The sequence below is a fragment of the Bidens hawaiensis genome, unplaced genomic scaffold, assembly GCF_021521415.1.
Source record: "Bidens hawaiensis isolate Kalapana, Puna unplaced genomic scaffold, B.hawaiensis_p1.1 tig00036332_1, whole genome shotgun sequence".
Taxonomy (NCBI): domain Eukaryota; kingdom Viridiplantae; phylum Streptophyta; class Magnoliopsida; order Asterales; family Asteraceae; genus Bidens; species Bidens hawaiensis.
In genome coordinates, this window is record NW_027496333.1 from 135,322 (window position 1) to 156,627 (window position 21,306).

The window sequence follows — 21,306 nt, forward strand, 5'->3', positions numbered from 1 at the left end:
TAGGGTGTAGCACGTCACAAGTTTTTCTTTCGTTAGTTATGAGCTTTTTTACAAGTCGATTCACTTATAACGTACATGTTAATATTATTCATATTGTTTATGATTATACGTGAACTCGCTTGCAACGTGTTTATTGTTTTATTGGTGGAAGTTACGCAAACACAAAAGCATACACATAGTGGGAGGGCCCGACGGGACATACCCGCACCGACTAACGTTACGACTCCGGTTGTTTATGTAAGGTGGTTCTCATTTCCCCGACTTCAACGGCTTCGGCTAAATGAACGGGAGGACGACACTATTTGATTTTATTTACTTTACGCTTGAATATTTATTGCATGACGATCGTTGAATCACGAGTTATATATATATATATATGTACGCAAAAACTTATGAAAACTCACCAACTTAATTGTTGACTAAATATATTATTTTCAACGTGCTGCAGGTTGAATCAATGGTGTGCTAAGAACGAAGATCATTAGTATACCTTAGGATATTTGAAATAAAGAACTTATTTACTTTTCGATGAAGTGTTATCGTTTTCTTTTATTTATGAACAATATGTGTACTTTTGATGATATGAAATGAATTAAATATAATTATTGTCGCTTTAATAGCATTATGAGCTTATGAATGATCTGTACGTAATCAGGCGTATTCCGCTTAAAGCCCGGGTGTTACAAATATAAACTTTAACAATCAATTGTGCTTCATTGTGTCTTAACGTTTGTGTTCAGATTTAATTTAGTTATGCCCGTAGGTGTTTCAACAAAATCTCAAAACTTATGGAGTTTAATTTAATTTGTTAATAATAGCTTTATTCCATTCAGAAGATTGATTGATATTAATGGTTTAATTAGAAGAGGTAGGATCAATAAACTTTTCAATATCCATTTCAACTTAGTTAGGGAGGTTACATAATCATCAAAGTTAGTAAGTTTTAAAACCTAGATGACCTCCATAGTTAGTTATTGGGTTTGTTAGAAGTTTCAGTTTTATGGATTAGCTTTTGGTTAGGTTGCTATCATTTTCAGGATTCTAAGCGTGTAAAGTTGATGCGGTATGGTGTACAAGAGGTGTAATCGGAGTTAAATTCGGAGTAAAATGTAATGACTCTAACAAATCGTTATAAGGAATTTTACTGCTTCCACTGACCTTAGAAGCCTTAATCAAATTTGCACACTCAGTGTCATTATTTAAAGACCAATAGATTTTCATAGAGAAACAAGTAATTCGTTATAGTTTCTTTTGTTGAGGACCATACTAGTAAGAAATCTGAGTATACCTACATTTAAACAACAATGAAACTTTTGTAAGAGTAGTATTAAATTCTAAGGAGATAAATTTTGATGGAATAGTGTTGTGATGGAGCAGTGCCTTGTATAAGAGGTGTAATTGAGTTAAAATCAAGTTTTCACACCCCCACCTTTTGCATATCTTGCGAGTTATGATTAAGACACTTAAGGCTCCCACTGATCTTTGATATCTCTAGAAAAACTACATGAGAAGTTTCAATGATGTATGTGACATGGGAATCTGTCATATATATATATATATGTTAGACTTGATTTGATTTAATTAATGTCCAGATGTCATAATAAACTTAGGGACATATTTAGAAGAAATCGTATTAAGTATATATGAACGGATCTCTTTAATACCGTGGACCATAGAAAACAGATTAGATACAAGTAAATAGTCTATAAATGATAAATGAATTATGTCTGAATATTTATGTGGAATAAGTTCCACTAAAAAAATACAATTTAAAGAGCCGCATAACCTTCTCTTACAACCAGACTTGAAAACTAAAAAAGTACAATTTAAGATAAGAGTTGCATACCATCCTCTTAGTTTTTTATTATGTGTGACCAACAAAATTTTCAACTAATTCTATTCTTTGTACTACTTTAATGTTATTGGTTTGGTTCAAGCTCCTATCATGCACCAATCGGTTTGGTTATGTCGGTTATGGTTTGGTCATGACGGTTAAGTTGCTCACCCCTAGTGCAAGCATGTAATCACTTCAACACTACTGGTGTACGACTACTCAATCATTAAATTTAAGGTCGAGCTTAGACCCAGAGTAGTGGACAACTTCGAAACGCCCCCTCCCTTTCCATTGGTGCTTTTACTCTTGTCCCCAGCTTTCCTTCATCTAGCGTTGTGTACACAACGTTGGAGCGTGTTCTCCAACGTACGCTGCTGCCCCAAAACTCTCCACTCGCTTGATCTTTGGTGTGCCCCAAAACTCTCCACTCGCTTGATCTTTGGTGTGACGTGTATTTCACTTGTTCCAACACAAACCGATGTTGACTCACTATCCAACCGTCTAATTTACCCACTGCATGTGATAGTTCACATCTACATCAAATTATAAAATCAGCAACTTTATATTAACTTCTTTAAAAAGATACTTGCTAGGTGTCCGCACGATGCAGCGGGGTATACACGCAAACATAACATCGAACGCGCAACTAGTGTCACTATTTTAGTACGTGCGTGACTTCACAACAGTGTGCATGCAATCGGCAATAGTATGCTTGTAATGCAGCATTGGAAGCTTAAACGGTGTTAGTAAGCACGCCACACAACGATTGTACGCACACAATTAGGTGTCGGTGAGCATGCAACATTACATTGAACTTGTCTTGACCCGCAACTCATTCTGCCTAACACTGTTCTAACCTGAAATCCGTTCTGATTTGACCCCTTTCGACCCTAACCCGTCCCGTCCCGACCCGACCCGACCCGACCCGACCCAAACCAAATTAACCTTTTTTTATATCGATCCATTCCAACCTTAACCTTTTAGACCCATGACCCAAACGGCCGAACCCTCCCGACTTGTTTATCGGTCCTTAACGGTTATCACTTATCACATAACACATTAAGTTTTTAAAATGAAAAAGTATAACAATACCATACTCAAATTAAAGAGAATAAGATACTCGTTTTTATTATATAATGTTTTTTTAAAAAAATTTAACGTGTGAAAAAGTTATAAACATTTAAACGTCACGGGGGTAGTTAGTTTAAATAAGAGGTATATATGTAACTATTCTATCAACTAACAAAATGTGATTAAAGTTAAATGACCAAACTTGTAATTATTTTTGAATAAATTAAAATCAACGTAAACGATTTTGCTAAAAGACAAAGCTGTTAGAAGACAAAATTGCCCATAAAATATCTTAATCATATGCATTATGGCTTGTACTTAAAGCAATAAGTTTGTTAACTATTAAAAACTAAGAGGTTCCTCACTCATGCTTTATATATAGCATAGAGATAACGTAATTTATACAATAACATATAAATTATAAAATCATTTAAACATCTTAACATGAAAGTCCATCGATTCCAAACAGACAAAAGTATGTACACATTCCACACATCATCAACTCATTGCACAAAAACCCGACACAAAACCCGTCCTCACACTATAACAGCATCTATAGCATCAATATCGAAGTTAATAAGCGGCATAGGTATAGACGACCGTCTCTCGTTCGGAATCGGGCCCCGCTTAATTTCTCGGTTCGAGGAATAACTACGACTTTTAGTTAACCTATATTGCTTTTGCTTGCTTAACCGGTCTCGGTCAGAATTTTGACTTTTGCTTATCACAAGGGCGGGCTTTCGTTTGATAACGTCTTGAAGCATTTCTTGGTCTTCAGTTGTGAGTGTTGGTGATAGGGAATCAGGCCGGTTCATTGAGCGTTGGATTCGTGTTTTATTTGGGGAACGGATCGGGGATTTTGCAGGTAATGTTGTTCCACAGCTTTTGACTGAGACGAGATGGTGAAGCAAAACGACTACTTTAAGAATGCATTTTTCGGTTTTTTCCTTGTTGGCGTGGTGGAGGGTCTCTATTTTTAACGAGTCAACCAGATATGACAGTTTTCGGGTTGCCTCGAACCTACAAAGATTAATACTGAGTTGTTTAAATGAAAGATTTTAATGCATAAAACCTCATAAATCATTTTATTCAAAAAAGTCAAAATAATATAACTATTGTAATCGTATTTTCCCATTCACCAACTTACCCTGTATTTGCCCATTCTCCGACCCAGCCAAAACCATGATGAGCCCTGTATTGACATGATACAAGATTAGCAGTTAATAAATAAATAATAAAACTAGAAGTAGTCTAGAACTCAGACTAGTTTTTATATCAAGCTTGACTAGGCCGAGCCTATTATTTGTATTGGCTTTTATTTAACAAACAAAATTATATTTCAGAATAATTATTATTATATGCAAATTTTATGGTAAAAATAACTAAATGATATATATTATGTTACTAGATTTTATCCCCGTATTACGGGGGCTGTTTTATATTATTCGTTTATAATATTTATACATTTTTTTTGGATTTTAATTTTATTTATTGTAAAGAAGTTAATAATATACATAGGGTTTGATGATGAAAGGGTCTCACAAATAAATGAGATGTTATAACTTGGTTTAAAAGATATTTGGGTTTGGTGAGACCCATGACCCGCTTATTTTTTTACTATAAAATTGTTTCTTAATTATAAATATCATTTTTTTTAAAAAAAAAATCGGATATTAAGCTTTAGTATATCCCTATTTTATAGGATTATTATATCAAATATTTGGTGAGATTAACTTTTAATTTAATGGGATATAACCTGTTTAAGGCTACCTGGGTTTAGTGAGACCTACACCCATGAATTCAGATCAAATGCATGAGAAGCCTCCATTTACAAATAAAGCAATCTGGTGACTTGAGAAAAAGTAGGGAGCAACCAGAAAGATTTTAAATGTTTCGTTTATATATATTTAAGATATGTAATAGTGTAATACATATAGTTATAAGAATATTTAAAAATAAGAGTTAATTGCAATTATAGTCCTTGTGGTGGCACTTTTGTTGCAGTTTTGGTCTTCCATTTGTTTGACTGTTAAATCCAGGGGTAAAGTCGTCTTTTCACACATAACAGTAACAATAATAGTAATAGTCAGGGCCGGCTCCGAGAAAGCAAAAAAATTATTGGGCCGAAGGCGAATATTTTTTTGGGTCTTAAGTAAAAAGAAATATTTTGTTGTATTTAAACAATTTAATTTTGATATGAGCTTACCTGGTTATAATTTAGGTTGTGTAAAAAACTTTAGTTTAAAAATCAGATTAAACATGTCTCAAATGAGACTAGAACCCATAACCTTTTGGTTGGGAGTAATACCCCTTTATCACTAGACCAAGCTAGTGGTTATGTAATTTAATTGAGTGTAAACACTAAATATACATATTGTTTTAATAAAAACACATATAAATTTAAAAAAAAAATTCGGCCCTAGCGAGATGTCGGGCCTGTGGCCGTCGACCACCCAGCCCCCTAGGGCCGGCCCTAGTAGCGGCGGTGGCGGTAGTAGTAAACACATCCACTTGTCACCAACCAAACACCACCACATGTCTTCCCTTACCCTCCTTTCCCGATCACCGTACACCACCTTCCACTGCCACCACCACCACCCACTTCCGCCGCCACGTCACCATCAAATCCTTCTCCACCCCTACCTAGTCCAACCCTTAACCCAAGACGACCTCAAAAAACTCGCAATCGAGTACGTCCAATCCAGCATGGTCCTCGGCCCCGGCACTCGCTCCACTACGGCCTTTGTAGTTTCCAAAATCAGCCAACTTTCTCCTCCGGTGAACTCACCTCCGGTGGATTTGTATACGGGTGTGATTTTTTCAAGCAGTTGCAGAGGGTGCCGGAGAAGGCAGTTTTATTGAAGATTCCGATTGGAATTGGTGCGATTGCTGGGATTGGGGTGGTGACGAGGTTCAGTGTAAGGGTTGTTGGGACGGTGGTTGGGGTTTATGTCGTCGGTTTTGCCACCGCGGTTTAGCCGATCCACACCATCTCCGTTTGCTATGTCGCCAGGCTTTTAACAATCATCATTTTAGTCCAGTTGGTTGCCAGTGTTGTGTTTAGTGTAGCTAGTCCCGAGTTCGAAACCCATTGTGAACGGTTTTGTGCTTTTGTTATTATTTTCTGAGGGAAATCGTTAAACAAAACGAGGGTCTCCAAAATCCAAATTGCATTTATTTAAAAAACACAGGGTTGCAAATTGCAAGGGTATTGGTGTCTTTTCACAAAAGCACTAACGTTGTGACTTGATGGTGGACGTAAACTGCAACAAAAGTGCCACCACAGGGCCCATAATTGCAAAAATGCCACCACGGGATTGCAACCCCGTTTGGGGTTCCACAATAGGGACTATAATTGCAATTAACTCTAAAAATAATTATACATGTTTAAAAGTAAAATATTTCAACTATTAATATTATGCAAGCTAAGCTCAAGCTTTAGAGATAGAGCTTTAACAAGCCGAGCATGAGCTCTGTTAACGGCTCGTTTACCCGTAATTGCCAAAAAAAATAAATTTAACAACCTGATTATCTGATTAAATCATTTTCTAGATTAGATTTTCAAGAAGCAATAATCACTTTGAAAATGCACACCCGTAATGAACATTTCCATACAGTTTTTCATGTTTATTTGACGTTTGGATGTGTATATTTAAACTGATTATCGTGACTTCAAGTTGTAGTGCATGGTGAAAACTGATTATGACAATGGTATTCTGATCATTTAGGATCAATATAATTAGGTTTGAAGAATAGCACTAATCGATAAAAATATCTAGTTATCTAATTCTAATCAACTCATTATGTAATTTTCATTCTTCAAGACACAATAATCACTTTAAATTTCACATCCAAACACACAAAATGCACAGTTCTTTTTGAAATTTATAGCAAAAAGAATATTGCATTATAAGACCAAGAGCTTAAAAAAAAGTAATCATAAATGTTAAGAATTACTTGGTTGTGTTCATTGCAATTGGAACAAGCCACTGCAGGGTTTTCTCCATCTCTGCCCTAATTGCAGGAATGCTAAGCTGCAATAGAAAACAAAAACACTTTTTTACACATGTAAAAAATGACAAAACATTAAAAATATCATAATATAAATGTTTAATAAGCCCTGGATACTTTTGTTGTTCAAATGGTTTAAAACAAACTCCTACAAAACTCGATTAGTGCAGCCTTTAATGTGAAATTACTATATACCAATTTATAATAATGATATATTCAACACTTTTATCAACAATTACTTCATTATCCAAAACAAATTTTTTGATCCCAATTTTTTCCTCAAAGTTCTTAATAATCAGTTTTAAACTTAACCACTATGGAGAATGTTACAACCACCATGCAAAAGAACATTTTCTTTTACCAATATATTCTGTTCAACAATAACCATACGTCTTATTCAACCCAAATAACAAAAATATATATAGTCGCATTTTGTCCTTTCATGTGAGTGAAGTGCCAGTTGGTTGAAAAGTACAAAACTCAAAATCACAATCACATTCATAGTATGATAGAATCTGAAAATCTAAAGTAATGAAACTAACATAACTAGCCACATTCGAGATAGGCTTGATCTCCGATTAGCCAATTCGAGATGGCAATTCTCCAAACACAAGGTTAAAGAAACCCTAATTTTATAATAATAATATCCACCCCTATTACAAACAAATGTGAAACTATTAATACTAATCTTCTGCGGTTAATAAAAAACTGATAAAAACTAACCCACTACTCTAACTCCTACAAATTAGCCTCGACTAAAAGGACCATGTTCGTATCATAGTACTAGAAAAAAATATACTGCAAACTAGAATAAAGAATCTACTAAATGCAAATTAAAAAAAACACATGAAACAAGTTAAACACAGTACCTCTACCTTTGGATAAAACAAATGTATTTTGGATCGCATTGCTGACTTAATATTAGGTGGCAGTCCTTGGTACAGAGAGTCCCTAATATCTGGATGCACAGAACCTGAGTGGGTGACCTGATGTGTATCGTTAAATACTTAATCACTAATATTTATTACAAAATATTATTGTTAATACATTATAAACCCCTATCAAACAGAATATTCATAGCCATCCATTTTAATGTCAAAACATATATTGTAAATAGGGTCGTGAATTTTTGACACGACACAAACATAACACGAAATCAGTGGGTTTGGGTTTGGCATAAATGGGCTCAGGTCAGTTTTGGGTCAAATCCCATTCAGCTAAGCAAGTCAAGTTTGAGTCAACCCAACAGGCTCGCAGATTGACCCATTTAACCCATTTATTTTTTATATTATTTTTTCAAAAGTAGTTATATGTAATATATTAAATCTGGTTGGGTATCTTATGCTAAAATTAGAAAATCTTAAAAGGAAATTGACATAAGAACTTGTAATTAAAATTTTAAATGTAATTGTTTATACAAATTTGTATTTATTGTTGTAAAAATGTAAATTTGAAGTATTAATACGTAAAAACAATAAAGTATAAAAAACTCGGGATCGTTCGGGTCGTGTTTGAGTCAGCCCGTGTATATGTGTGTCAGATTCAGGTTCGTGTAAAATTTCTGGGTTTGTTTCAGTTTAGACCTGCCAACCCGCGAACACAATGCGTTTAACACCCCGAATCATTAATGTACTATCACACAGCTTATAACATCTGAAAGAAGAGCAACTCACAAGTGTATCGATCTGAGTAATAATATTAGCATAACGTAGAGAAAGACCAGCGGCTCCCAATTTCCGTGGGTTGTTTTTTACTGGTGTATGGGTATCTGTAACAGCATTGTGAAGGCAAATTAATAATAATAATAATAATAATAATAATAATATATTCCTCATTTGAAATCAAAATTAAATGAGTTGCTCTTTTCGAATACCTACCAGCTGTTCCAAAAGCATATTGAATCTTCATGTGTATGAAATGCACAATGTCTACTAGTTGCTCCATTACCTTAAAATTATAATAACTAGTTAAATATTAAAGCCCTTTACTATTACTATTTGCAATAAAGTAACACTTAAATCACTTATTACCTCTTCGAAAACCATGGACCAAAGTGATTTCTTTTGCAAACTTCTCACGTGCTTCTTTTGACTTTTCATTTCTGCCCTCAATATAGCAAGGCTGCCACCTATATATAATATCATCCAATGGATTTTAGATTTAATTACATAGTTCAAGTAAAAAACTTGAAAAGCAAATATTGGTGCATTCAACTTCGTCTAACCATATGAAAGTGAATTTGAAAATAGAGAATAAAAATAAAATTAAGAGAGAACTTCGGATTTGGTCCTTGTGGTTTCTTAAGATTATTAATTTTGGTCCAATAGTCTATTACTCTATTTTAGGCTTTTATGGTACAGTGCTTTCATTTGACTATCAATATGAATCCAACCTGTTAACCCCATCCACCGGTCGTTAGTTAATAAAACTTTTGAGGGGATTTGAGTGAAAGCAATATAGTCAATTGGATTGTGTATGAAGACTTGCTTGACATAATATTTTAGGGTAGTAAACGAACCGAACATCCGGCGAACTGTTAGGCAGGAAATTCGTTTATCATGCGTCCGTTTAATAAATGAACGAACATGAACAAAAAATTTTGTTCGGTAAGCTTAATGAACGAACACAAATGGAGGCCGTGTTCGTTTAATAGTGTTTGTGAACTGTTAGTTAATGTGTCCGTTTATGTTTGTCCGGTTACATCCGTTCATGTGAGGCCGGTTTGGTTCGTATATCGTTTAAGTCTGTCCGGTTAGGTTCATGTATTAACATTTTATTTATTTTTTTCTACCCTCCTATATTTTCGAATTAATATGTAATCGTTCACTATTACTATTAATAATTTTATAATATGTAATCATTTATGCTCGATAGTGTCGTTTCTGTTCGTTTGCCCGTGAGGGTCGCTTATGTCTAGTTGTCCAAAGTATCTAAAAATACAAAAAAGCCCCTCAAAGTTGTATTAACTAACAATTGGTGGATGGCGTTAATAGGCTGGAGTTCTGGTTTGCAGTTGAAGAGATGTTGAAAAGGGGATTTGTTCGAGGAAATTCTAGATGGTAGCCGATTAATGAGATAAACAGCGGTTTCAAAAGCAAAATGCCAGAATCGTTGTGGAAGATGAGAATGGGCAAGAAGCGCAAGCCCGGTTTCCATAACGTGACGATTACGACGCTCAACAATTCCGTTTTGTTCACTAGTATAGGGACATAAGCGTCGATGGATAATTTCAAGTTTCGTGAAGGGAGAAAGGTTACGAAACTCCCCTCCCCAATCGGTTTGAACACTTTTCAATTTGGTGTTAAATCGTCGTTCCACCATTGTTACAAAATGTGTAAATGTGGTGTATGCATCAGATTTTTGTACAAGGGGATAATGCCACATATAACGGATGTGATGATCAACACATAACAAAAAAAAACGATGCCCGTCAAAAGATACCGTAGGTGAGGGCCCCCAAACATCGCAGTATATTAAATCCAAAATATTATTACTTTGAAACTTAGTGTTCCAAAGAAAGTTTGGAAGATTTTCCCAACTTACAAAGGATACATAAAGTAGAGCATAATTTTGTAGAAACTGGTAAAGAACAATGTGAAATAATAGAATGAAAGACACGTTCATGTGGATGCCCAAGACGTTGATGCCAAACAATTGAGGAAGCTTTTGTGGCTGTGAAGACCTACTTAGGAACTGTTTTTATTTGAGGAAGCTGGATGGAGTATAAACCATTTTCACTTGGACCCATACGAAGGATATTGTGTGAATGCTCGTCCTTCACAACAAAGAAAGAAGCATGAAACTCAAAATAAACATGATTATCAACACAAATTTTTAACAGATAATAAGTTCTTCTGAATTGGAGGAACATGAAGAATATCACAAAGATTAAATGTTTTGTTGGGTGAAAAAGATTTAGATGAAACAATGTGAAGAACCATCACCAATGTGGAGGGAATCATTACCTTGGTAGACTTCAGAGGTGTCAAGATTTGATAAGTCAGGAGTAGCATGGCTGTTAGCACCAGCGTCGGGCAACCAAGTGGCTCCTGATCTCGAGCCAGAATTTGATAAATTTGTAAAATTGGCTTGAGGTCCAGACCGGGCAGTAGAAGTAGATTGGGTCGGGCATTCAGATGGGAGATGGCCAATACCACAACGATTACAATGGCCATACACCAGATTTTGAGTTGATGCCCAAGCAAACTGCCTAGTAGATGGAAGTTGATTGTTTTCACGGTTCCGGTTATTGTAATTACCATGGTTGCCTTGAGAATTACCCCGACGATTGCTTCTGTTATTTGATGGCCGAGAGGCATAAAAACACCTGTGGGTTCAGATTGGGTGAGGTAGTAGGGTTTAACTGATAACTCAACTGTGATGTCAACTGCTGCAAATTATTTAGTTGTGGTTGCATGATATAGGGTTTCCTGCAGTGGCAGCAAAGGCTTGTGGTGTTGGGACGAAAAAGGTTAGGATTAGGTTTGTTAACCATGTAATCGTGGTCAGATAAGAGACCATGCAACTCGTTGAAGGTTATTGGTGGGTAGCGGGCCACAAGAGTGGGCTTTAAACCGTTGTATTCATCTCGTAATCCAGAGAAGGTGAAGGTCTTTATCCTTCATGGGTTCGCCAATATTGGCTAAAGCAGAAGCATTTTCCATAACACGGGTTAACTAAGTGATAGGGGTTTCATCACCCTTCATCATTATTCGGAGTAATTGTGCTTTCAATGTATATTCACGATAGGCCGTGTGTGGTGCATATGCATGTTCTAGAGAAAGCCAAAGATCTCTAGAAGTCGTACCTTGAACATGTTGAAAGGATGCTTCAGAGATGGTGGATAGAATGATCATCCGAACATGAGCATTGTTGGCTATCCACCGGGAATAACTTGGGTTATCAGTAGTTGAAGATTCACCTGCTTTATCTTTATCTGGTTGAATTGAAATCTTTACTTCAGGGCAAGGTATGGTACCATCAACATAATCAAACAAATTATTGGTGATAAGGGAAGGCTCGATAATCGCCTTCCAATACCCATAGTTTGTTGGGGAGAGGGTGAAGGCGAGTTTGTGAGTATTATGAGCAGTTTTCTCTGCTGTTGTAAAGGCAGCAATTGCAGCCATGGCAGTTTCTTGGTCAGAAAAAAAAACCAGACGTAGATGGGCCTGTTGAGTTACCTTGGCTCTGATACCATATTAGACCAATGAAAGATTGATGGTTTATTGAATGGATAGATGGGTTACAAAAGGGCTTATTATATAGAGCAACATATTACACTTAGAACCCTTGACTATAATAAATACAAAATACATGGTTTAACAGGTATTGATATAGTTTTTTCAATTCAAAATAACTTTACATGTTACATGAACACCATGAACAAAATGAGTTATGTGATTACCATGGTATGTGTTGCATGGTATTCTTATAGTTTTTTTCAATTCAAAAGAGCTTATCATGTTACGTGATTACTAAGGTTTGTGTTTCCCCGCCGCATCACGCACGGATCTTGGTTGCGTGATGCGCTCCAATGTGTTTGGTTTAAAAATCTAATTTGTGATGCGCGACGCAAGTGCATCATGTGCGTGATGCGCTTTTAAATAGTACTAAAACTCCAACACACACGTAAGTATTCTACACATTTTTGTTGTAAATTTAAACTTTTCCTCCTCTAAATCATGTTGCGCACATTATATGAAGCGCATCATCTAAACGCATCGCATCAGGCGCGTCGTGCGTTATGCGTGCATTCTAAAACCAAGGCAGTCACCTCTTTAGCAGTTAATGATAGGGATTGTGATTATAGCAAAGGTAGTCGAATATTATATACAAGTTTATACTTAAGCCAATGGTTACCTCTTGAGGGAGCATTGGGATTCTCCTGTTCTATTTGCTTACGTTTAAAAACTTGTTCAAGCCGGTCCAACTCGTGTAGCTCATGGTATAATTCCTGCATTCAAGATACTTTAATTTCATTTCCAACACCAAACCAAGCATATATACAATCAAGAAGAACCAATCTGGGAAAAAAATGCTTCACATGCTGGTGTAGAACTTGAATGCAGTTGGAAGGAATTTAAATGCTTTCAAATTCCACCTCTGCATTTTACATATGCGTTTCACATATATATATCTATTATTGAGGTACTATAATCACATCTCATTTTTCTTCTTTTTGGATAAGCTTTTAAAATAGTCATTGGTTCAACCTGAGGTACTAGATCATCTTTATTAGTTTAAAGAAATCCGCAGTACACTTTAGACATTAGAGTAGCATTAACTGCTATTATCTTTGATATACCTATTTTATTTATTTTTCTCCCTTCCAAATACGCAAAGAAACTAGGGCAGATACTTTTTCTTGAGGTATCACTCTCACAATGCTCCGCGCATATTGACCACACCTTAACTTTAATTAATGGCTTCATTCCACTTTTTCTGTCAAATGTGATTCTGATGGTGTGGCTTTATCTTACTATCACTACCTCAACTTTTTAGGCTATGATGGTTAGAAATCATTCAATCTGGGTGTATAAATGAATTTTTACAACTTTCAAATTATACATGAATATTGGTTTTCATGTTTGCAGGTTGCCATTTTTAGAGAAGACCATTGCTTTTCTATATTCTTTACACCCATTTGTAAGTGTTGCATTCGTGCCCAACTCTGATTTTTTTTTCTTTATAGTGATTAATTTTCTTTGCAATTATTTTAAGTGGATGTAATCCTTCGAGATACTTGACTTGCTGAACATCTACTTTAGTCGATGGTCATTATGTTATTGTGTCAATGGCTAATGAAAATCTACTTCAGTCAATGGTTATAGCGTTTTAAATGTTACAATTTTAGATCAACTGTTTGCATGAACGTGAAGGTCCATGAAATGGATGGATCAAATTTTAACTTCTAATACACCAATATTGTGATTTTCATGGACCATATGTGTTATTATTAAAAAAAGGAACTTTCTTTAAGAGGCAGGAAATGGTCAGGGCTTTATATTATTTAAGTACATATCAAGCTTGATTGACTGGAAATTCGAGGCTGCCGTACCACACCTTTGAGTGACGGTTATGATCTCTTCAAAGAAGGTGCAATAACCATCACATTACAGTGTTCTCAAAGTTAACACTTTTTAGTGTTAACTTTTTAGTGTTTCTGCTATACTACTTTTTTTTTGTTAATAAACAAGCATTTTCATATTATTTGTATACTACTTTTCATTACTTAATTATTATGTTATCTTTTATTGGAACTCAAGCTAGTATATTATAAAGAGAAGCAAATACTCACTGCAGTATACTGAACCAAATTCTTCAAACGCTCCATACTGGACTCTGCCTTTTTTAGTTGTTTCTGGGGCGTTAATTCTGATCTCAATCTAAACAATATAGCAAACACATTAGCATCATGCGCCAATCGAATTTAACAAAATATATTTATGAGCGGGTTGGTTTGGTAACGGGTCAAAAGATAAAACAATATTTTTCAATAAAAGTCAGAACAAAGTAACTCTTTGTATTCGTTTGACATGTTACCCAAATGAACTCAAGTGGGTCGAAATTGCCGCATTCAATTAATATCCACAAAATAACTCTTTGTACTCGTTTTGTTTTTTCTGTTTATGGTTCGGTTTTTTTTTCCCCTCTTATTTATGTCCACAGAAATTACTTTTCAAAATAACGGTCCAGATTGTGCCACTGAGGATCTTTGCATCGGTTTCCAAAACGAACCACTTCTCCAGAAACGATTTTTAATTCTTCCCTATAAACATAATAAAAGCAAGATCATTTCAACCACACCATAATAAACAGAAAAAAAAAACAGTAATATTTTATTATTGTGGGACCCACCTTTTATCAGATGCAGCAATTCTAAGAAGCTTATTCATGTCTTTTGATATCAAAAGTTGCACACCTTCTGAAGGCAAAACAACCTCTTTTAAGTGTTTTATGTTATCCATTGAGAGTGATTGCACTAAAGTGGTGCCTTTAACGATCGTGTTTGCAACTTCAAATGATAATATTGCTATTTTATTTCCTTTTGTTGCCTTTCCTAGAAGTGAAAGCTGCAAAACGGGCAGTCAGGCAGGTTAGTTAATGGCTTTAAATGGTTGACTTTTTGATACGGGTATCGTCAGATTGGGGTCAGCACTTCTTTTGGAAGGTTATAACTGTTATAAAACTGAATTAAGATTAAATAATAATTTAGGTTTTTTTTATGAAGTGATTTAGGGTTTTTAAGCGTTTAAGAAACTCTGGGTGACTTTTGAACCGTTTGACTTTTTTTGTTAACTTTTAAACTTTTACAATGTTTGGCGTTGACCCATTGAAGATAAAGCAAAAAAGAGTATAAATAGTGTTAATGTTAATTAGTTATTTATATTCAGGCCCTTACATGTAACCTATATTTATGTATAGGTCCTTACATATAAAGTAGGTCCTTGTATGTAATTAGTACTTTTACTTGTAGTCCTCTCTCCATCTCTATTATTTATGTATAGGTCCTTGCATGTAAAGTAGGTTCTTGTATGTAATTAGTACTTTTACTTGTAGTCCTCTCTCCATCTCTATATATAGAGGGCTTATCTATTGTAATCTAATACATTTTTCATATTAATCAATACCAGTTTGCATGGTATTGACTATTGAGCTAAGGCTCTCGGTGCAAATCTGATTGTCGTAACCGCTTTTATTCTAAATCTGTTTACAAGCAACAAACTTCCTTGTTCCGGTCACTGTTCGAGTTTCTGTTCCGGCCACTGATCGAGTTCCTGTTCCGACCACTGTTCACAAAATCTTTTTTCGACTGACTTTTATAATTCACCACCACCAATCACCATCATGTTCAGAGACATCATCCGATTAGGTGACCAGGAAATATCACCGCCTAACCGCCGCCTCCACACGCTGCCGGAATTTCTTCAATCCGGCGACTTTTCCGGCGAGTGAGATCTCACCTTCCTTTTCTCCGATTGCCGTCTGCCTCCGCCGGATTCCGCCTCCGGCCACCATTTCTATTTCCACTGCCGCCTTCACTGTCTTCTGCTGCCAGAATCTATCTTCGGTCACCACCTGCACCTGTTTCCTGTCCAAACAAGTTTGTTTCAGTTTCTGGTCACGTGTTTCGGCATTTTCGTGGGTTTAATATTCCTCGTTGAACTTCTGGTTTGGTTACTATTCATCAATTCTTTGTTTACAATGGGAGATAGCAAACACACGTATACATTTACCAAAGAAGAGTATGATATGATTCAACGGTTTCTTGCCTCGCAATTTTCTCATGCTCAAACCAACTCGGCACATTCGGGTAAGTTTTCAAGCCTCGACTCTTCGTGGGTAATCGATTCTAGAGCCACACATCACATGACTGTGAAACTAGGTATTTTATCTAGCCTGCATCATGTTTCCCATGCACCGGTTCATCTTGCCGATGGATCTTCAAGCCCCGTTCATGGCATAGGATCCATCAGTAACTCGAAAAACCTAACATGTAAATTTCCTACAAGCCCTTGTTCTGTTTGTCAGATTACCAAACAAAACAGTTATTCTGCAACCTTTTACCCAACTCACTGTCTCTTTCGGGAACTAGGAACGAACCGGCTAATTGGTACTGGTTTGAATCAGGTCTCTATCGTATGTCGCTACTATCACACCCTACAACAAAGTTATGTGATGCCGCTACCAGGGAGACTCACTGTCGATTAGGCCATCCCTCTGTAGCAATTCCAAGGCAAATGAGACCAGGTATTTCTATTCCTAATAATTTTCATTGTCAGTCATGTCAGCTTGGTAAACATAAACGACGTTCTTATCCTCCAAAAGTGTCGAAATGCACCGATTTTATTTTGAACTCGTACATTCTGACGTATGGGTCCTTGTCGTGTTAAATCCACATTGGGTTTTCATTATTTCATCACTTTCATTGATGATTATTCTCGTGCTACTTGGGTTTATCTTTTGAAAACTCGAAGTGAAATTAATTCAATTTTTCTTGAGTTTCATTCTTATGTCAAAAATCAATTCAACACATCCATTAAAACCCTGCGCACTGATAATGCACCCGAATATTTCTCCAATGAACTTTCTATGTATTTGAAAACACATGGCATTGTTCACGAGTCTTCCTGTCCCTACACATCTCAACAAAATGGCGTTGCCGAACGCAAGAATCGCCATTTGTTGGATATCACACGCACACTCATGTTTCAGGAACATGCTCATGTTCCTGATAGATTTTGGGGTGACGCTGTTCTTACGGCTTGTCATCTCATAAATCGTATGCCCTCATCTGTCCTCGGTCAAACTCCGTTTTGTGTTTTGTTCCCGAAAGGAACCCCCTTTCCACTCACACCTAAGATTTTTGGGTGTGTAGCATACGTGCATGATTATCGTCCAGGCATTAGTAAACTTGCTCCTCGAGCCATTCGTTCTGTCTTCCTTGGTTATTCACGTGTCCAGAAAGGGTATCGATGTTATAGCCCTTCTCTTCAACGATACTTTACCAGTGCTGACGCCACCTTTCATGAGTCATGTCCTTACTTTCTCGAGTCCTCTACTTCAGTTCATGATTTGTTTCCCGATCCTGATATACCCGAGTCACACATTATCCCCACCTTTCCCCTGTTTGTTGTTCCCTCTACCCCTTCGGTCTCGGACGACACTGCTCCAGTTCCTACATCTCCCGTATCAGTTCCCTCTACCCATCCGGTTTCTAACGCCACAATTCCGGCCCCTGCTGCTTCTGGCCCACCAACATAACCCCAGCCAATACTTTTCGCATATACTCGACGAGGTAAGGGTCAAACGATAAGAGACACTTGATTCACAATCAGGCCATCACTCTTGTCCATCTTCAACTCCTCCACGTGAGACTGAGCCATTAGCATCCCTAACCGATACACCATTCCCCAATACTACACCCTTACCGGATGCCACCCCTGCCACACCAGATCCACATGTTTATGACCCTCCTGGTGTACCACTGCCTAATATACCTATTGCTTTTTATAAAGAACCTAGACATCACACTCGTTATCCTATTCAGGATTGCGTTGCATACTCTCACCTTTCCTCCGAGTCTCGTGGCTATACCACCACCCTTGATTCCTACCAAATTCCTAGGAATGTGACGGAAACCCCAACTCACCCAGGATGGAGACAGGCTATGGAAGACGAGATCGGGGCTCTCAGAGCTAATTATACAGGGATCTTGCAACACTTACTCATGGAAAACGTATTGTTGGTTGTCGTTGGGTGTTCACGGTTAAATTACACCCGGATGGTTCATTGCATTACCTGAAAGCCCGATTGGTTGCTAAGGGTTATTTTCAAGCTTATGTCATTAGCTATGACGAAGTCTTCTCCCCGGTTGCCAAAATATCGTCTGTGCGCATTTGTATTGCCTTCACCGTCATTAATCATTGGCCACTCCATCAGCTTGATGTTAATGCATTCCCAATGGTATTCTTGAGGAGGTGTATATGGAGCAACTACCTGGGTTCATTGTCGAGGAGGAGGCATTGAAAGTTTGCAGGTTACGTCGTTCCTTATATGGTCTTAAACAGTCTCCTAGGGCATGGTTTGACCGTTTTTCTAGTGCTATGGGAGAGTTTGGGATGGTCCGTAGCGCATATGATCCCTCCGTAATCTTTAGGCACCAGAACAGCCGAAGGATTATTGTTGTGGTTTATGTTGATGACGTTGGGATTACCGAACTTAAAACAATTCTTTCAGTCCCAGCTTCATATTAGCGACTTAGGTCGACTTCGATACTTCCTTGGCATAGAAGTATCTCGTTTTCTGCAAGGAATACTTCTCTCACAACGGAAGTATGTTCTTGATACGTTGACTGAGTGTGGATTACTGGGTTGCAAGCCCGCTGAAACCCCAATGCTTCCAACGGGGAAGCTCCTTCTAAAGGACAGAAGTCCAATTAAGGATCCCGAGCGATACAGACGATTGTTTGGGAAACTTAATTATTTAACGGTCACATGGCCAGATATTTCCTTTGCTGTCAGTGTCCTAAGTCAGTTCATGGCCACATCATACACCGGACACTGGGCTGCTGCTCTTCGTGTCTTGAGGTACCTCAAAACCACACCAGGTTTGGGAATCTTGTATTCTGATCAAGGTCACTGTCATGCGGGTGCATTTACAAAGGATGGAGATGGTCGGATATCTGGATTTTCCGATGCTGATTGCGCAGGTTGTCCGATCTAACGACGATCTACCACTGGCTATTGTGTATTTGTTGGAGGAAATCTTGTATCTTGGAAAAGTAAGAAGCAGCACACGGTATCCAAATCTAGTGCTGAATCAGAGTATAGAGCCATGACAAATGTAACAACAGAGATGATATGGGTTCGTCGACTTCTCAGAGAACTCAGGGTTATTTCAAATGATTTTATGCGATTATACTGTGATAGTCAATCAGCTATACATATAGCCGAGAATCAAGTATTTCATGAAAAAAGAAAACACATTGAGGTTGATTGTCATCTAATAAGAGATCGAATAGTTGGCACCAAAAAAGATCCACCATCCATTCAGCCGATTCATGTGAAGACTGATTTTCAGTTACAGATATTCTCACCAAACCTCTCTGGAAAGCTCAAATCGATTTTATTTGTAGCAAGTTGGGCATGATTAACATCTATGCTCCAACTTGAGAAGGAGTGTTAATGTTAATTAGTTATTTATATTCAGGCCATTGCATGTAACCTATATTTATGTATAGGTCCTTGCATGTAAAGTAAGTCCTTGTATGAAATTAGTATTTCACTTGTAGCCCCCTCTCCATCTCTATATATAGAGGGCTTATCTCTTGTAATCAAATACACTTTTTCATATTAATCAATACCAGCTTACAAACAGACACAATTTTAAGATGCATTTGTAATTAATCTAAAGTAACCAACGTATCTCTTTCACCAACCCATTATCACTCTAACGAAGATTGGTTCATAGATACTATCTATATGAGTTTACTTTAATAGCCAAATCATCACACCTACAATTTCCTTGCATATTTATGTCACTTTAAATATTAAAACTAAATGAAAACAATCTAATGGACCTTTATGTTGGAAATTATAGACCGGACCGATTAATTTAACATCCGACCGAGTTACGACCCGTAAGAGTTACACCTGGGGCAACGAACAATAAATCTGCTTAACTCGTTTAATCGGTAATTACGAATGATTAACGAATAGATAAGAGTTGTCTTAAAAAGGGTCTCATACCCGATAGTTGTGCTTTTTCCACAATTGACAATTGTTGTCATTCTGCTTAGCACTTACTAATGTTGTGTGATTACAAATGTGTTGTCGCTGACGAGTTTTGTATAGACATTTTAAGAATATTCCTAAAAAGGAGAGAAATTGTGATAGCAATGAAGTAGTCAACATTTGGTCAACTTGGTCCATGCATGTCTAGCGTAAACCAACTGCTCCATGATGATGGTTCTTACTTTTATGTAATTTTTACCCCTTTTAATTTTGATTTATTTCACTTTCAGTTATTTTAAATTCCCTAAATTGTAATGGTGGTGCACTCGTGTTCCTAGCCCACTAACTATTATTTCCTTTATGTAATTTCGTATCAATGAAACATTAGATAAGATTTAGAAAGAAAATTGTGTGTTTTTATCTCACATTTGTGGGTTAAGAATGGAGCCTTTGCTAGTTCAACTTTGGCAAGTTGGATGGTGATCTTAGGTCCTAAATTCAACACGAGTGGTGTGACTATATCTCGGTTTGAGTTTAGATTGCCCTATGAACTAACTCGAGTGGTGTGTCTGTATCTCAAGTTACTCATAGTCTATCTGATCCTACGCGCTCATTTGGTGGTTAACCTGTATCCAAATGAGTCGTAGTTCTATTAGTGTTAGCGTTTGTTTTGGACTGATGTTGTTCGGGTTGTTGTATATCAAACAAGGATATTCTCTCCTCAAAGTGTCATTTTAAGAATTTTCCCTTATTGCAAATACTAGAGCAGGTTTAGCTTATGGAGGGTACACAATAGTGGATAATTTTCATCCAAATGTCAACAAAGTCGCATTATTAGATAGGCCTGTTAATGAAACCGAACGTTCGGTGAACTGCTCATGACCGTTTGACGGGAAGTTCATTTATGTTCGTTATTTAATAAACGAACGAGCATGAACAAAAAATTTGGTGTTCATTTAATTAAACGAGCGAACATGAACACATGTTTTGTTCTTTCATTTGTGTTCGTGAACGTTCGTATGGTCGTTTATGTATTAATAGAAAACAATTAGATATTATCTGAATTAGTCATCTACTCAAAGTTTTATATTTATTCATTTGTTTTATTTAAATGTGTTCATATATGTTCGTCTATGTTTATTTGTTTTCATT

The 21,306-nt window shown here is 36.7% G+C and overlaps 1 protein-coding gene across 1 annotated transcript; it reads right to left on the reverse strand.

Moving 5' to 3' along the window:
• Positions 1 to 3,441: 3,441 nt before the first annotated feature.
• Positions 3,442 to 17,829, reverse strand: LOC143588359 (protein PSK SIMULATOR 1-like). Its single transcript, XM_077069381.1, has 15 exons — positions 17,766 to 17,829; positions 17,517 to 17,666; positions 16,621 to 16,681; positions 15,818 to 16,010; positions 14,777 to 14,991; positions 14,595 to 14,687; positions 14,217 to 14,304; positions 12,779 to 12,872; positions 8,947 to 9,044; positions 8,794 to 8,863; positions 8,590 to 8,684; positions 7,786 to 7,902; positions 6,863 to 6,939; positions 4,053 to 4,097; positions 3,442 to 3,925 (listed from the first exon to the last, which is right to left on the reverse strand). Exons 1-15 carry the CDS (start codon positions 17,827 to 17,829, stop codon positions 3,442 to 3,444), a joined length of 1,944 nt encoding a protein of 647 aa, XP_076925496.1.
• Between the last annotated feature and the right edge of the window lie 3,477 nt (positions 17,830 to 21,306).